Source organism: Baudoinia panamericana (assembly GCF_000338955.1).
Source record: "Baudoinia panamericana UAMH 10762 unplaced genomic scaffold BAUCOscaffold_16, whole genome shotgun sequence".
NCBI classification, from domain to species: domain Eukaryota; kingdom Fungi; phylum Ascomycota; class Dothideomycetes; order Mycosphaerellales; family Teratosphaeriaceae; genus Baudoinia; species Baudoinia panamericana.
The window spans coordinates 163,834-180,733 of NW_006911272.1; the positions used below are offsets into that span (position 1 = coordinate 163,834).

Below are 16,900 nucleotides of genomic sequence, written 5' to 3' on the forward strand. Positions count from 1 at the left end.
AGCTGTACAATCGCTATTGGTTTGGCGTCTTTGGGCTTGCAGATCACTATTGTGATGTGCAGGGAGTGCTGTCTACGCTGTCTGGGGTCTATCCGGGGTCTGCGCCGCTACAAACACCGCCCGATTTGGAGCTCAGGCTCCTCAGGCCCGGAGCTGCCCAGCGATCGCGGTTGGCGGCGCAGACATTGCGCCATTCCGATCTGCAGATGGGAACGTGATTGAGCGAATTGGTGAGTGGGCAGGATGCCGTGCGTATGTTAGCCTACAGCATGCTATGCCATCTTGAACAACCACCTGTACGCACCGGCTTTAGAAGCGGCAATCTCCTGAAGCCTTGTTCGTTTGACAGCCGTAACCTTACGCCGCTAACTAGCCTGCACGCCAGCGAGCAGTCAGCTTAGCTCCCTGAACGCATACACTTCACAGAACGATATCAAACCTTATCTCAGCCAACTGCTCGCAAATTATGCCACCTTCGTTGAAAACTTTGTGCATCGCGTACCGCCACATTCCTTCCCAGTTACCGAAGTCTTTGCCAGAAACATGTACATCACACTGCAGGATGCAACAAGGTACTGATATCCACGCCTCAGGCAGTTCCGCGAAGTGCGCCGATGGGTATTTGGCACGCTGGTCCAATAGGGTAAGGTAGACTGAACTGAGGATGTTGAGAACCTTGATAGTGTGCAATGCCGCCTGCCACAGCGATTGCCGCGTTTGACTGGGATACGGCCTTTGTGTGAGCTGTGGCCGTTGCCAGAGCTGGGTAAGAGCGAGGCTGGATGCGTTGTGTTGTTGGCGACGCGACGCTTAGATGCGGCTGTGCTATACCGGCATACGCAAGTGAGCGAAAGGATAGATGCAGTAGAAGATAGAGCACGAGGCAGTCGCACGGTAACAGAAAGTAGCCGGTAACTTGTGCAAGATCGAAGATAAAGGCAGCGAAAGAGAGAGTGTAAGCGAGAGTATGAACATTGTAATGCTCAGCATTGCAGAGAAGTCAGAAAGCAGTACCGTTACCAAGCAGACGCTTGTCGTGGAGCAGTCACAAGTTGTCGAGCGGGACGAAGGTCCTTCTTCGTCGTGGGTCCACGCACAGATGTACATCCTCCCGGTGGCAAACACGCCGATGCCATCCTCGGCCACGTCGACGCTGCGTACTGTGGCGCACGCCCGTGCCCTTTTCCAGTCAGGAGCTAGAGGAGGCCGCGCTATTTCCGCAGTGGCGGCCAGGCCTGCCGGCGGCGATCGTATGCTATGTCGTACGCTCTTTGTCGCAAGGGCAGCCTGGCACTGGTTGTGGGTGGTATTGAGGAGGCCAAGCGAGAGTGGCGCCACCATACTCCTGTCCCACTCACGAATCGTACCGTCTCGATACTATGTGGAAGCGGTGGATGGCACCCCCAACACTTTCAAATGTAATGATGAGTTGGTCAAGCTGTTGCGAGGCATACTTGATGGCTAAGGCGACCACAACCTCTTGCTACCGGAGCGGCGGTCAGCGGGCGGACAAAGGCTGCATGAGCAGGCCAGAGGTAAGGGCATTGCCTCTCCAGCTCCTGCCCATTAATGAGGGTTGGTACGTATTGCCGCTGCAACGTCAAGCGGACGTGGCGTGGCAGTCATCAAGAGTTCTAATACACAACATGTGTTGGGACTCTCGGAGCATAGATGGTTCGCATGTAGTTGCAGGCGGGCAAATGCGCGCCCATCAGTTCACCCATACAAGTCGAAATCTGAGTCAGTGATTGTCATGACTCATGCGATTCTCGAGGCGAGGTAAATGGCCGTCACACGTGACACCTGCATGCCTATCCACAGTTCTGTCACACTGTTCCCGCCACAACACCGCTCGCTACAATATTATGCAGTACATGCATATGCGGCTGTACGCTCGCTCCAAGGCCATCCTGGTAGAGCACTCCCTCCATCCCCGTCATGGTTGATCACCGCCCGCAGACCACTGCTTCTCCGGCACCGTCACGCTCTGTAGGCATTACGACAGCAACGGCCGCCGTACCGGACCATAGCTACGACGAAGTTGCAAGAACCACACTGCCCAATATGCCTGTCACCGGAGTTTGATGTCTCCGCTGATAGAATCCTGAGGCTGCTGCCCACTTCGATGTTCCCAACTCATGAACGAGCCTGCAGTAGTCAGCATTGCTGATATGAAATGCGTGTCCGCTTGCATTGACATTCCATGGTGAGCCACATCCGTGCACTCAGTCATGCGCACGACACCGGCAACATGCCAGAAGACCAGATTATGCAGTCCGATTCCTCCTCCACCTTCCACATGGTCGTATCGTGCTGCGCAATTTCTTCTCATGAGCCATGCTGCTCGTCAAGCAGGACGGCTTCTTGCGCCCTACCGGAGCTGGCAGCCAATGCGACATTGGAAACTGCTAGCCTGTGTCATCCATTCTGCTCCTGGCCTGGACTTTTATTGCCAGCAAACCCAAAACGCGCGCTCAGCATTTGATTGCGGTACTTTAAGCGAGCGTGGAAGACAAGAAGCCATCCCTTTGCTTTCACCTCGAAGCTATTGTCTACGATCTTTCAGTGCACCTGCGACGGTCGCCGTTTCCAGGACCTCCACGTCTATTCCACGCCCATGGCAGACTTGAGTGCTACCGCATCGACGTCACAAACTATGATGCGAGCAATTCCCAGTACATCTGCTGCGACCTGGTATCGGAGGATGCCACTTACTGTAAATGGTAACTGCTGAATGGCGGGTCAATGCCGCATCATGAACGAGCACGGTTTTGGAACACTGCTCTTTATTCTGCATTTTATCACGGCTCAAAGCCAAGATCTCATTAGAGTTTCAGACAAGATGGTGGTGCTAGTCTGAAGGTGGTACGCTCACCAAGTTCCTTCGTCACGCTGCATAGCTTATTGGAGACAGAAATGCCTCTACGGCGGCACCCAGCAATAGCGCACGAAGACCAACTGAACCTGGTCCGTAGCAAGGAAGCAGTCGTCTTTGCAGCGGTGGCAGAAGTAACTTTGTCAGTGGGCAGAACCGAGGCGGCCAGACTTAGCCGATATGGTTTGCAGACATTGCGAATGTGCGAGCATTTGGGTACTGGAGGCTGCAGGAGATGATGGTGAAGGATTCCGTGCGAGTAGCAACGATCGATCCGTAAGTACACCCAGCGGCCTAGTGTGAATTGCGGCATAGTTCATTGAAGGGCGCAATAACATGTCTTGCTACCCTGCTGAGCAAGGACGACGTCCGGCATGATCGACCGTGTCGCTTCATGTTGCAGACTGATCACTTAGTGCGCTGCAAAGTGCTGGACATGTGGAAAGGTACCTGATAGCGCCGTTACTCTGGCAGGCTGCATTGTCGGTGACGTAGCTGATTGCTCGCGAAGGTGTTCCTTTCAACGGCCGTTTAGGTGCTTGTGCTAATGTTGGTCATTGGAGACCCGCCAAGACCGGGCTTTGCTTTAGCCAATCTTGAGGCTCTGGACAGAGACAGTGAAGCTGGAAGAGGTAGAGGCAATAATGGCTCTGTGACTAGAGATGAAAGGAAGTAGCAGCGATTGTGTGCTGCCCATGACATAGCACCCTATTTGTGAAGTCTCCACTCCGTCATCACGCGCTCTGTCAGCCTTCAAAATGGCTTGTATACGGCAAACGCCTCATGAAAACATACGGATTCCCATATCTCGCAATCAGTCGTTGGTCGGGCCACACAGCAAGCAGTCAGTCAAGGTGGCCACTAGCGAGCGCCATGCACCACCACGAAGCCGTCCTTCTCAACGCACTTCTTCGTCTTGCCTGTGACGCTGCGACTCGGTGCCTCCATCGTTTGCACCTCCGGACAATCTTGGACCTTCGCTTGCACAGCCGCACAGCCTTGGGCCTTCACTTGCACAGGCGCAGCGGTAGTACGCAGCCAGTCAGCGACGTCAGACAGGTGGTCGGTGAGCATGACCATCGAGCCAAGTCCACATGCGACCACATTCTGCTTGCAGGTTCGGCAAGCTGTGCCGAAGCTTTGCACGCAACGCGTGAAGCACAGGTAAGCTGCACTGAGCGTCTCCTTGAATCGAGTGCTGTCGGGGAGGACGACCACCACATTGTATGCGGCGATCCGAGTCCATATGCACGTTAGGACAAGCGTGACAGGACCGCGCTTTTCCTGCGCCCACCTAAAGCACTTGCCGGTCTTGTCGTGGGCGTATGTAACAGCAGCGCTGTTCGCGAACTGATGGTAGAGATGATAGAACCTCGGTAATACGTGGTCTACGGCAACGGAAATGTAGTCGAAGACAACGTCTAAGGCGGTCACCATGCTGAAGAGCTGGAATCCAGAAAGCGCGACTGAGTGGGCGAACACAATCGACTCTAGGTAAGGAACATTAGAAAGCACGATGGAGCGCTGACGTTTCTGAACTTACTGATGGTTGTGTTGCAAAATTCGTAGCCAGCTTTCTTGACCGCCAGACGGCGGGCTGACTTTGAGACGAAGTAGACCACAGTCGCTTCTATCATGAGGAAGCCGATGCCGATTGCGATGGAGTCCAGATATTCAGTCATGAAGAAGGTCGAGTCGTAGGTGAAGTCGTACACGAGCTGACTGATTGCTTCGGCGACACGGTCGGCGAGTACAGGCACATAGAGATCCAGCTGAGCATCCACTTCCACATTGATGTGTGGGATTGGCGGGAGAACGAAGGTGGAGTGATCGTAGATTGCTGAACCCACCAAGACAGCGATGATGGTTCCCACCCAGGTGCTGATTGACGCGAGGTAGTTCGTCATTGTGGAGGTCGTTGACGGCAGCGAAAGGGTGAACTGTGCTTGGCTTATAGGAAGATTTTCTTCCGTGGCGCTGTTGCTAAGCACAGTGTTGGTGTCGGATTGTTAGAAGTGGTGCAGACACTGGAAAGCTGAACGTATCTCGTCGCAGTAGCAATGGCAGGCGCGAACGAACGGCAGGCGCCCCACTTTGTGCGCTTGTTGAGGCAACCACGTGACGATCTAATGTAACTTCTTGTCTTCAATAGCGTCACTTGCTATCCCTTCTCCGAGGCATGCCAGCCGTCATCTCCCGTTGCCGCAGTCTCCGTAGCACCACGACGAACGTATCGATCTGCTCCCAACTGGACGGGAAGGTCTGCTATTGTGAACCAGGGAGAGCCTCGCCCGCTCAGTATCAGCTGCATCCGCTTCAGTGTGACAGGCGTGAAGGTTTACTGTTGCGCGTTCGTCGCGAGCAACTCTTTTAAGCGGACGTTATGGAAGCACGGAATCAGCGACATCCCTCACACGCGCTTGCCCGACCGCTAAGCACGAAGACTGGAGTAGCCCTTTCATCGGCATGGCCGCTGTGAGGCTAGGTAGCGGGCAGAAGAAACCTGTCGCTGCTGCTTTCGAACGCAGGCCGGAATTGAACTCGCCAGGCTTGTCGACCTAAGCCTGCTGGGTCATGACCATGGGCGCAGCCATTGGGCCCTCGAAGCCGACCACGGCAAGCATGTACGCTGCCGTAGTTGCTACCACAAGCGTACACCTTATGCGCTGTTCAACCATCCGCCAGCGGTCTTTTGCCTACGCATCCGGGCCCGGTGTAGCGCCACGGGAGGTCTTTTTCCGAATCATGCCTGACGGAGCACGAAGGCTGACTGCTGTTCGGCCAACTATTTGGTAAGCTGAGTGGCGCACGATGCTTGAATACACCAAGTCCTGGACAGCGCTGAATATGTTCGCTCTGTACATGCTGGTCATGGGACCGTGGGAGCCAGCCTTTGCTTGCCGCATGCAGCGCCTGTTCGCCAGTCACTCCTGCAAGGGAAACGGTGTTTAGCTCCCCAGACTCAAACACGCCAGTTCCGGTACTGTTCACTCCACATCCGTGCACGACCGCAGTCGACAGGTTTCGATTGATGGAGAAGGTTACTTTCGACAAAGGAGGCGCCATATGCTGGCGTGGCTTGAGCGATACTGTCAAGCTTAGAACATCGAGCATGTCCGCCACAATATCCGTACCGGCGCGGGTACCGCATCGTCAAGGAGCATCAGCTGCGTAGAGAGCAACATCACCACTACCCCAACCCGCGAGCGCCGGCTCCCAGCAGCGCAAGCATTAGCTCAAGAAGTCGAACCGTAGCATGCACTTCATTGATCGACGTAAAGGCACAAGAGCGTTCTAAGCCAGTGGAGCCACTCATGGCTTGTGGTGCCGCACTTGCTAAAGTGTGACCATCACTCAGATCGTTGTGCTTGTCGTTGAGACTCTGTGCGGCGCTGTGTTCGAAAGTAGCAGTTCTCTCGCTCCATCAATATCTGATGGAAGAGCTCAGTGCTACCAGACATCTGGAGTCGCAACCAAACGGCGGAAGAGATCATGCTTCAAAGGGTTGACCTAACAGCTGCGCGGATCGTCTTTGCTTGGCATTGCGGATCATCTCGGAAATGACTCGCAGTTCTTTCGACCCAGAAAGCGTCACCAGCTCAGCTGAGTTGCGCACCTCAACCTACTTGCCTCTTTCTCTTTTGGGATACATCGAGACGCGATGCCAATTGGCATGCCTTCATGGTGATGGAGACAGTGTCGAGCTGCGCGATGGCCGCATGACCCCTTGGGTGTCTTTCAGCAGTATCTGCCGCTTTTGGAGGTCCTGAGCAGCTCTATGACAAAATGCAGATATGAGCAGCCGAGACCGTGAGCTCCATGCTTGAACCCCGAACATCCACGCCTCTCTATGGTGCTGCAATTGTCCATCTAGATTCTATGAGGGACCACTTCCACTGTGTCTTCCACCTACGCCAATGCTAGCCACGGCGGCAGCAGAAGATGCAATGGCTGCACACCCTACACCCGGCTAACGACTCATACCGACACCCGCACGCGATGACTCTTCTAAGGGTTTCAGCTCCGTCAAACGTTGGCTGATGCTCGAACTAGTGCGCTCTCTCGCTGTACGCCTTCCGAAACTTGTCGTCCAAGTGCCAAAGCCGCTAGCTACGTAAAGGAGTATGCGATGCAGCAATGGATTCAATTCCGGCAAACTTGGGATAACGAAGAAGATGATAGAGGTCGCTGGTACTCCGGTTGTCTCGTGCAACAAACGGTTGGCTGCGCCTACGCGGACACATTACTGGGGAAGCTTCAATGTGCCTCTACCATTCTGCGAATTGCCGGGTGCCAGACGGCCAAAGCCCCTCGTCACCAGTTCCGCAATGGCACGCAGTCCTCTGAACCATCTTCCGTAACTCGCCAGAAGCTGTAGCCACCTAGGATCCAGCCTGCCATGCCTCCCATCGAGGTGCAGGCACCGTCACTTCCGATCCGCAACACTCGTCACTCCTGGCCTCGGGCTTGGCAGCCTGCATCTCGCTGTGCCCATTCTGTCCTATAATTCACGGTATGAAGCACATCTTGGGTTTCGCAGCAAGCCTGCGTACATTTCAGACCCCGCTCTTGGTGCGCCCGGGCCAATTGAGAAAGTCTTCTTCCGTACTATGGGAAGAGACTCACGGCGCCGTTAACCACGGTTCTCCGCGATATGTAGGACTCAACCCCTTCCAATTTGCATGAACTTTCTGCGCCTCGCGCGGCTGCTCTGTTAACACTGGCGCTTCGAACCGGTGCACATCTGCGATGTGCTCACTGTTCCGGTTTCTAATGCTACCTTTCTGCACGTGGCTTTACCCTTCTCACGCATCTTCCTCGCTAATGCCTTCGTTTGTTGCCCGATCTCGCATATCTGGCGCTAAGAATCAAGGTCCAGATCTGAAACTTAGCTCAGACCGCAACATGGAAGCGGGTCTTGAACTCCAGACCTCATCGGTTGCAGCCACCCACCGCGTGCTTCATAATCTGACGACATATAAGCTGGCGACTTTGGGGTAATCATATAACATTACCAACACCTTCAATCACCGTCTAACCTCAGTGCACACTTCCTACCAAGACTCTCAAGCATGCCACGCATACAACCGTTCTGCTGCGCCTAGTGCTCAACCTCCTGACCACCTACGATACACTATCGTGACGAAGATAACGCTCGTGTTACATACGTTGTTGACCAGAGCATCATCAAGGTGAAGAAGTGGCAAAGTATGGAAGCGCACCAGCGGAACCGCTCTCCCCGTGGGCGCGCTTTCTTTCATCTCTACGATCTTCGACTTGTCACTTGGTCCCGACGTAACCACCACAGTCATGTCCATGACCTCCTCCACGCATCATGAAGGGCCAGCTCCGTAACGCTTTTCGCGCACTTGACTTCAGCATACAAGAATGAGCTCCTGCGCGTCAACTTCGAACCCTTAGCGACCTCGGCGAGCGCTGTCAGCACCTGCGGCTTCCCGTCACTGACTATCTGCCTCTTTTGCCACCACTCTGCTGCGACATCCTGGACGACGTCGCTCGAAAGACCGCGAAGCCCTACCGGAACGATATTGCGAAGATCAACGGCCTGGAAAGGGAGCACTGGCACCTCCGTCCCCATCACATCCATATCTTCTTCGGCATTGCTGCGTTCAACTCAGAGCGCTTCCTCACAGAGTTACGCGCCGTCACCCAGCACGCTACCCTCGCGGAAGCTTGGCCCTTGCTACGTGAGGCTCGACGAGCACGGCGCACCGCGATCCAGAACGAGGTGGCTGTAACGAGGGCTTTCACTGGACCGCTACGGACGCTGCAGCCGTCACGGCCAAGCTCAGATCTGCGAAGCTGCGTGCCACGCAACAGACTTGCGCCTCCGTCTAGGAGCCAGACGAGGTTGAGTCCATTGACGACACACCAGCTCACGTCACAGAGCCAGATCCCACAAAACCAGTCTCCGCCAGCGAGACGTTCACTCACGTGACCGACAAGACTTGCACCGCGCTTGCGAATATATGCACTCCTGAGAGGCTTGTTGCCGCTATTGAGATGATCCCGCCGCGGAGAAGCTTGGTAGTGCTGTGCCCAGCCCGAACGATTGTGATGAGGATCCCATGCCGAGCCTGATCGACGTCTAAGTTGAGCGTGCGCAGCACATGAATGCTGACCACTAACAAAGCTACATGTTCGATGATGACATTCTTCCGTTCAGATATCCCGACCATTTCGCTTCGGACTGCAAAGTCGAGCATGAGCCTACCTCCATGCCTCGACCAACCGGAGCCCAAGCTTCCAGGCCTGCTGAAGACTAGCTGGTGGCACTCCAGCAGATTGCCATCACCGAGCATCGCGAAAACGAACTCTCGGTTCTGCTCTGTCGTAACACTTTATCTGCAAGCGTCGTGCCGTGAGCATGTCACAGTCATTGTGCAGCTTCGACGCGCGTTCGCCACTTTGCAGGTTCGACTCTCGCGCCTGTGGCTCCCTGTTCTCCCACCACTCGCGGGATCAACACGCGCCAGCCAAAATGCCTTCGCACACTATGCCTACTCCCAGCGGTACCAACGTTACTGCTGACGCTGGCAGTGCATCACCCGAGCCGCCCAAGCAGCCAACGATCGCAAACCCTCCGTTTCACGCTCGCCCAGTGGTGAATCACCGCTCGAGGAAGTGATTGGCCTTCTCACCATTGAGCAGGAAGCAATCGACACCCTCAAATTCAAACAATACGTCAATAACGCTGCGCTTGAGACCGTTATTGCTTGGCTGAACCTAGATCGACCCGCGTAGCACTGCATCAACTCAGAAGTGTTGTCTCAGGCAAGGATGCCCGTGTTGAGGGAGCAGACGAACAAGTACAGGATCGATCAACCGTCACCCGAGCATCTCATTGTGCCAGTTCATTGGAGCAGTATAGCGCACTGGATGATCGCTGTACTACATCTGGAGCAAGATACGTTCGAAGTGTTCGATCCATGCAGTCTGAGGACAAGTACGCCTTCGCCAGCACTGCACTTCGACTCTTTGTTGACAGCGTAAGATGTGCGCGTGCAAAGCCTACCGCCCATCTCGCCCCGGGCTATGAGTGGACGGAGTTTCGGCCAAACGTAGGGACACCGTTACATCACTGCTCTTGACAATGGATAAGCTGACAGGTTTAACAGTTGATTCTGCGTCAAAGGGATATTAATAGCTGGGGCACCTAGTGCGTTGTGTTTGCACTAGCTCAGATGCAAGCTCGTTTCACCGGAGTTCATCTACCCGCCGCTCTGGCGCGACTTTTTGAGCAAGGCTCTTTGAGCATGGGACGTCTCTTCAGAAGTTGGTCAAACCGCCATCGCTGTGGCGACAGCATGAGGGCTTCCTCGATCCGTCCGCAGCAGTGGACAAGGACTTGGCTCGCCAGCTGCAGGACCTGCATGCCACATTGTCTTTGCCTGGCCGTAAGAGGCTGCTTGCGTGATTGTCAGCTCATACGTGGCATGTTGCAGCAATACCACCAGACCGACGTCGAGCACGAGAGACGTATGCGTTCGCTCGAGGAACTTGAGCCCCATCCTGGCCTATTGCAAGACCTTGAGGTCTCACTCAAGGAGGCGCCCGGTTCTCGCGCTCATACCCGAAGACGCTCTCATGATGGTAGAGAATCTCCGCACTCGGTTGCTGAAGTCGAAAGCACTGGTTTACTTGACATGCCGGCGTTTTCGTAACCGATTGAAGGAGCTGGCGACGTCGTTTGTGGAAGAGGATAAGGCTATGAAAAAGCAGTTTGTGATGAGGAAGAACGCACTGACAGTATTTTACGAGCGCAAGTCACCGAGCTGAAGGACTTGCAGCTGCCTACGTAGGCTCAAGCGGTACTAGTAGAGACATGGGCATGCACCCCATATCGATCCGGAGGACGATGATTTCATAAGAGCGGATGTTCAGGTTGACACGAATCTTAGGTCATCTGGCACCATCTACTCTGCCAGTTACTGCAGCGCCACATCTACCCTCGTGACCCACGCTTGCCAGGCTTGTTCATCCTTATGTCGTACTTCTATCTGCGCGACTCTGAGCGCTTCATGAGGACATCGGACGACCCCACTATACTCTGATGTTATCAAGGTTCGCCATCTTGGCTGCATCACGAACCTTACGGACGATGCCTTCCGACAGGCTCTCTCCGTCCCTCACCACGTCGCCCACGCCTGCTCTCCCTCGCCTTGGTTCTTCCTCACTTCTTGAAAGCTCTCGGTTGATCTGCAGTCCTGGTACGCAGACAACAGGACGTCACAACAGCTCCCGCGTTCGCCGGCATCCGTGTGCGTGAACGATGTTCCCCTCCCGGTCACGTGCTTTGAGCGGTTTCCTCCCAGTTCTCATTCTTTAGAGGTGCACATTTGCACTGCGGAGAATCTTGCGCCCATTAAGGCAGCCAAATGGCGCGCCTGCCGTTCTGTCCCGGCTGGTGCTAAGGAAGAGAACGGCAAAGAAGCAAAGGATGAGGGCTCGGCCGCCGTCTGCGAGACCCTCCATCACCATGATCGGAGTTATCTACCTGTCATGGGCGCACGGAGAGGTGGAGTTGGCTGCTTCGCTCCCTGCTGTGGCTTAATGGATTGGAGTAATGCTTGATGTAGCTAGCCGCGAGCAGACAGCCGCAGCATACACCTGGCTGCCATCCCTAATGCGATTAAAGCGGAAAGGGTGGCTGTGGGGAGACGGTGACATTAGGCCCGCGAGGCTTCGGAACATCATAACCAGCCATCGCAGTAGCTTCTCCCGGTTCGAAATAGTCGAACCGGCCATCTCGCATCGCACACGTCAGGCGAACCATGCTGCCGTCGCTGCAACCTTCACCGCGATCGTGGCGCGAATGCCAAGCCTAAACTGCAAGACCGGGCCAACGACAGCAGAGTCCCACGGGAACTTCCCAAACATTCCAAGAGTATCTCTTAGACGTCTCATATGCGCCAGCATCATTGCTGCTTAATCCAAGTCAGATTGGCTGGGAGGCTTGCTGGCCATCCGTAGTGTCGTCTTACCGGAGTATGACGGCCAATAGGAAGGTCTGAGCACGGAGTGATTGGGAAACAGGACCGTCATGACCGTGCAAATGTACTCATCACTTCAGTCATCCTCCTCTCCATGCTTCTGAGCCTGAAGTCTGCGACCACTTCTCGGATTTGGCAAGGGATGAGGATAGAACTCCACGATGCTAGGCTCCCTTGTCTTGCTTGTGGATAGAGCGGACCGGCCGTGGCTTTCGTTTGAGAACATCAAGTAGAACGGCCATAAGCTTTCCTGGTTTGATGGTGGCAAAGCAAAGCTCGGACAGCGATAGTCATGAAAGGAACGGAAGATGCGCATAGGTCAGTATCCATTTCCTGTCTACCGTTCTTCGATTGCTGATACGCTTTGGCAACATTGAACGCGCCGTCTCCGCCGCAGAAAGGTGTCCCACCGCCACAATTGCTAGGAACGCGATGACCGCCATCGACTAAATCTGTGTTACTTGAGGAGCATATTTCGCTTGGAAGGGCATCGCCTTGACATAACTGTGCGACTCGCATCAGCAATGCCGAAGATAGTGAATAATGAAGCCAGCCATGGAGAGATAGAGTAGCCGAGCGCAGTATAGCATGTCGACACCTCGAGCCTCGTCCTCCATTTGTACCTCAATCGCTGCGACTTCAATGGGCCAAGGATCGCGCGTCTTTAGCAATGCTGTGAGTCAGCGGCAGATGCTGCGCGACCGTGTGCTCTGGTTCATGGCCGTCGGAGTCTTCTTCTCAATCGAATATCTTCTCGCCGTCAGCGAGCACGTTCTGGCTATGATCTCGGGTTGTCAACCCATGCGATGCACCCAGGATCACTCTACACCGGCGCTGCCCTAGTGCAGGCGACAGGCTCCAAGAAATGTCACCAAACATGCTGGATGGAGGCGAGCCAACTGGCGTACATCTCGCGGCGCCTCCTCTTCACATACACACATTCTCACACATCTCCTAGCTGCTAGCTCTTGCAATTCGTGACACACATTTGTATCGCCCGTAAGCTACGGTGCCTCAATGCGTGAAACAGCGTCCCAAGGGCAATTCGGGTGACAGCGGAGTGCGAGTGGCAGCGCAGGCAAGGGGCAGCGGGGCAGCGCGGAGCGAGGGGCAGAGCGAGGGGCAGCAGAGATCGGAGGGCAGCGAAGATCGAGGGGCAGCAGAATGCGTAAAGCGAAGTGATCGCGGTTTTCTTACCCCACAGCTAGCAAAGCCTCTCCGTTCCGAACATATTCCGAGCCCCGCAACACGCCTAATCTTCCTACGCGCAACCCGTCGGTTCATGCCTGCCCGTCTACCCAGTCGAGAGCGTCGCAACATCATAAGATATGTCCTTTGCCCTGAGCGTACGCATGTGGTCAGTCTAGCCTAGCCAGCGAAAGAGCTGCCACATAAGCGGAGTGGCACACACGCACCACACTCGATGAGGGCGAAAGTAGATGCAGAGAACAACATTGCAATACAAGCTGAATTTATGATATTTTTTCCTACATACACCGAAGGAGTGCGCGATGCTCAGATGGAGGGAGATCCACGCCTTTCGCACCTGGCCCACTTCCACATGCTCCTTAGGATCGCTCACGCTTGCAGTGGTAAGCCAGGTACCCGCTCTATGATCGGCAAGACACACGTAGACGTTACCTTGTCCTCGTTGTCGAAATCATCTGCCAGGGTCGATCACGCCTTGCTTTCAGCCCAGTCCCACATCGGCCCAAGACCAAGATGAGCAAATGCGTACACCACCTACCTTTCAGAGTGTTGAAGCAACCCGCGGGCATCGAGACATCTATACATACTTGGACCTGTAGTTAGAGCTCTTCCATTCTGGCTCGTCCATAAATGTGCCATAAACCATTGAGTAGAGCGGGTTTCTTATGGTGCCATGCGGTAGATGTGTGACTATGGCTCGACTGATCATAGAGTAAGGAGAAATGCGAACGTGGAGCCAGGCCGGCAAAGCATCCACAGCCGCGTCCACCTACAAGGTAGCTGTCTGATAGTATGATGAAACAAGGAATAGAATGTTGCCAACAGGGTGAAGTTCTAGGCCGAGCAGCCTTAAGCCGTGCTGTGAGCCCGTAGCGCGCTTAAAGAATCGTCTAGTGCGCGAGAACTCACCTGTGCACGACTTGCGTCTTCATCTTCGCCGCCAGCTTTGTAGGACTTCTTTTCCTCAAGGTGGACGAGATAGTCAACCGTTATCACACCGTCAATGGAGTACTTCGCGGAACGAGTACATGCGATGGCGAATGCACGCTCTACAAGATCTGCGAGGAACGTCGAACGTGCGCAATGCCCGTAAGCAAACTGGTGACGCCGTTCCATTTGCTGTCTATTTGCTGGTGGTGCACTTCTACTTACAACATTCAGCATTACTGCCGAGACCGTCCCTTCGGCTCACGAAAGTGAAAGTGAAACCGGAGATGCTTGACTTCCATCCAGTGATGTCCTGAACACTCGTTGGGCAGCCCTATCTTAGCCGGCTTGGTTGGATCTGAGAAGCGCGCCGGGCGTTCTGTAAGCAACGCGCTGACGGGAGCACCCGCATCATAACATCACTTCCTCCACGCACAACACAGCAGCAGCTTCCATACATCCATTAAAGTTCGGATAACGTCCTGACACATCCCTATGCTGCAACAGTACCGACTTCTGGTTGTTTACCGCCACAGCCTCTTTGACAACGTCGGTTGACTTGCGGCTTGGTTATTTCTTCTGGCCTGGTCATCTGCAAGCGGTACCGCTGTGTCTTGCATAATATGTCACCCAGGCTTGCCTCCTGGACAAGAGCAGTTGTATTTCTTACGAGCAAGAGAGATCAACAGCAATAATTGCACTTGTAGCTCCCACGACCTGCACCGCTTCTTGCCGAAGCCGGGGTTGTCGTTTGCTCAGTCGCTACGCCTTGAATGGCAAGAGCAGACGTGCATCCGGCGAACATATAGTGCCAGCTCATCCACACACCACCCAGGTCCAAGTGTCGACCACTTCTCCGGCAGTCTCTGCAAGTTGGCCCTTTCCTAGCGAGCCTCACGAGTGTAAGTCGCAAAGTACGCTGGCGCCCCCTTCTGGCGCCCCCTTATGATCTTGCAGAGCCTGAAGGCCATTTCGATTGTCATAGCAGATGTTCTCCACTACACTTTGCCCAAGGTGCATGGAGACGGCTTTAGAGCCAGACGTCACCCGACAACGCTCAAGTAGGTTGCGTCCATCCATTCGTGCGTTGCATCTGGTTCGAGCACAGGGACACTGCACGTAAGTGGGCTGTATGGGTGTACCAGCGTGGTCCGGAGCGCTCCTGCATCCCAACGAGCAGTGTCACTTCGGTCATGCATGTCGACATCGGTTTCTCTATTTAGTCTTGCCTCCCGCACGCTTGCCTCACTCCGAGCTCAGTATCTCTACGTCCAAACTAGACGTGCACTATGATCACTCCACTGAAAGCCCGCCGCTTCGACACCGCCATTGAAGGCTTGCTCGCCTCTTAGGTCTTAGTGTGTGAGAAAGGCGGCGCATCAGTCCTGCCAGTACCAACAGTTACCCACAGCCGCCTGGCAGCGTACCCGCCCACTTCAGATCAGCCTCGACCGCAGCTACGCCAAACCTCGAAAATGTCACCAACAACTCGACACTGGCATGCATAAGTGCAGCGCACGGTGTGCACTGTTGTGTGCATGCAATCCGGGAGACGTTTGCCTCCTACTCTTCGTAGCGGTCATTTATGTGCGCCGTCTTAGGTAGGCTCGCACTCATACCGAGCATGCTATTGGGAGATGCGCCTTAGCTGATGCACAGATGCGGTAATCGGCATCAGTCTGCTCTCATCCTCTAGACTGTACTGCCTTTAAGGATTTCGTGCACAACCAAGGGGATGTGCAGCGCACTTGAGACCGGCCCACAAACCACTTCAACAGCGAAGCAATGCTACCAGAATCTTAGAGTCTTGAGTCCACTTGTCTAACTGCTTATGGCGCACCCGCAAAACACCATGCGTCAATCAGTGCTGGCAAGCACTTGCTGACGTCCCGCCCCATGGAGCCTTGTCCGTGCAGTGCAAGCAAAAGCCACTTCTCATCGTTGAATACTTGCTCCGTATCGGAGACCTCTCTCCCTGCATTGTGCACATACACTACGTGGGACGCAGTAGTCATGCTCGGATACAGAGCGGGCCCATTCCAACAAGACTCGAACATGCTAGGACTGAGAATATACGCTCGAACGGTCTTACACTCGATGGACGACTTTCCGGAGCAGGTCGGCTATGCATCTATGGACACAGTGAAAAGACTTGTTTCAATATCCGATCCCTTCAAGCATTGGATGCACCCGAGACTCCACTTGCTTGCATATCTGGACCTGTACTCCAATTATGAGGTCTCCTGGAAGGCTTACTGATGCAAGACTTGTCTGTAGCTCCACTCTGACCGCTTCCCTGTACTGCTTTGCAAAGACCCACCACGTCGTCTTCACCACAAGATTATGCTGCGCGGAGTTTTCTCGACTCTCGCTGCCCCGGTGATGGCCTTGGTACTGACCGCTTGCACCACCGCCTCTGCCGTGAGCTCGATTACCACGTTGATTGTGAAGGCGAGCTTCGTCACCTTGTGTGCTATCACAGTAAAACCTCGATCACCTTCTCATCCATGTTCCGGCGCCTTGATGCATTCATCATCGATAGGCTCAAACCAAGCTTTGCACAGCCACCTCACGCAACCACCGAGCTCGCAGTCAATATCGAGACCATATAACCAAGCGAGCTGAGTCCAGCAAGACATCTCACACAGTCTTGCTCAAGAGTACGACCGTGGGCATAGGTCTACCGAACGTTCCGGTCATGCCAAACGTCCTTGTAATGAATGGTGGCTTAGCTCGTGCCCGACGCTTAAGTCTGAACTGGTGGTTGGACGAGGGTGATGGTGGCGCGACCGAGCCAACATGCTGAACCAGCTTGGAGATCGCTAGATAGATACCAGCAGCAGCAGCAACAACAGCAGCAGCTAGGCAAACTTTA

The 16,900-nt window shown here is 54.5% G+C and overlaps 6 protein-coding genes across 6 annotated transcripts; 4 read left to right on the top strand and 2 right to left on the bottom strand.

Annotated features, from left to right (window-relative positions):
* Positions 1-524: 524 nt before the first annotated feature.
* BAUCODRAFT_332647 (uncharacterized protein) lies at positions 525-1,670 on the bottom strand. The gene has a single exon (XM_007683709.1). It carries the CDS (start codon positions 1,339-1,341, stop codon positions 826-828), a length of 516 nt encoding a protein of 171 aa, XP_007681899.1. The 5' UTR covers positions 1,342-1,670; the 3' UTR covers positions 525-825.
* Positions 1,671-1,786: 116 nt separating this feature from the next.
* Positions 1,787-2,112, top strand: BAUCODRAFT_332733 (uncharacterized protein). Its single transcript, XM_007683710.1, has one exon. It carries the CDS (start codon positions 1,808-1,810, stop codon positions 1,991-1,993), a length of 186 nt encoding a protein of 61 aa, XP_007681900.1. The 5' UTR covers positions 1,787-1,807; the 3' UTR covers positions 1,994-2,112.
* Positions 2,113-2,741, top strand: BAUCODRAFT_332734 (uncharacterized protein). The gene has a single exon (XM_007683711.1). It carries the CDS (start codon positions 2,232-2,234, stop codon positions 2,628-2,630), a length of 399 nt encoding a protein of 132 aa, XP_007681901.1. The 5' UTR covers positions 2,113-2,231; the 3' UTR covers positions 2,631-2,741.
* A 721-nt stretch (positions 2,742-3,462) lies between these two features.
* BAUCODRAFT_332772 (uncharacterized protein) lies at positions 3,463-5,163 on the bottom strand. The gene is made up of 2 exons (XM_007683712.1): positions 4,419-5,163; positions 3,463-4,365 (listed from the first exon to the last, which is right to left on the bottom strand). Exons 1-2 carry the CDS (start codon positions 4,780-4,782, stop codon positions 3,737-3,739), a joined length of 993 nt encoding a protein of 330 aa, XP_007681902.1. The 5' UTR covers positions 4,783-5,163; the 3' UTR covers positions 3,463-3,736.
* A 4,388-nt stretch (positions 5,164-9,551) lies between these two features.
* BAUCODRAFT_332766 (uncharacterized protein) lies at positions 9,552-9,959 on the top strand. The gene has a single exon (XM_007683713.1). It carries the CDS (start codon positions 9,677-9,679, stop codon positions 9,887-9,889), a length of 213 nt encoding a protein of 70 aa, XP_007681903.1. The 5' UTR covers positions 9,552-9,676; the 3' UTR covers positions 9,890-9,959.
* Positions 9,960-11,313: 1,354 nt separating this feature from the next.
* Positions 11,314-11,971, top strand: BAUCODRAFT_332812 (uncharacterized protein). The gene has a single exon (XM_007683714.1). The coding sequence runs from the start codon at positions 11,463-11,465 to the stop codon at positions 11,826-11,828; it is 366 nt and encodes a 121-aa protein (XP_007681904.1). The 5' UTR covers positions 11,314-11,462; the 3' UTR covers positions 11,829-11,971.
* The last annotated feature ends 4,929 nt before the right edge of the window (positions 11,972-16,900 follow it).

Excerpts from the sequence above, each read along its gene's own strand:
- BAUCODRAFT_332766 (XM_007683713.1), top strand. The coding sequence starts at position 9,677 with ATGCCCGTGTTGAGGGAGCAGACGAACAAGTACAGGATCGATCAACCG.
- BAUCODRAFT_332647 (XM_007683709.1), bottom strand. The coding sequence starts at position 1,341 with ATGGTGGCGCCACTCTCGCTTGGCCTCCTCAATACCACCCACAACCAG.
- BAUCODRAFT_332734 (XM_007683711.1), top strand. The coding sequence starts at position 2,232 with ATGCGCACGACACCGGCAACATGCCAGAAGACCAGATTATGCAGTCCG.
- BAUCODRAFT_332772 (XM_007683712.1), bottom strand. The coding sequence starts at position 4,782 with ATGACGAACTACCTCGCGTCAATCAGCACCTGGGTGGGAACCATCATC. Across the intron at positions 4,366-4,418 it reads ATTTTGCAACACAACCATCA|AGTCGATTGTGTTCGCCCAC; the intron begins GTAAGTTCAGAA and ends TTCCTTACCTAG.
- BAUCODRAFT_332812 (XM_007683714.1), top strand. The coding sequence starts at position 11,463 with ATGCTTGATGTAGCTAGCCGCGAGCAGACAGCCGCAGCATACACCTGG.
- BAUCODRAFT_332733 (XM_007683710.1), top strand. The coding sequence starts at position 1,808 with ATGCCTATCCACAGTTCTGTCACACTGTTCCCGCCACAACACCGCTCG.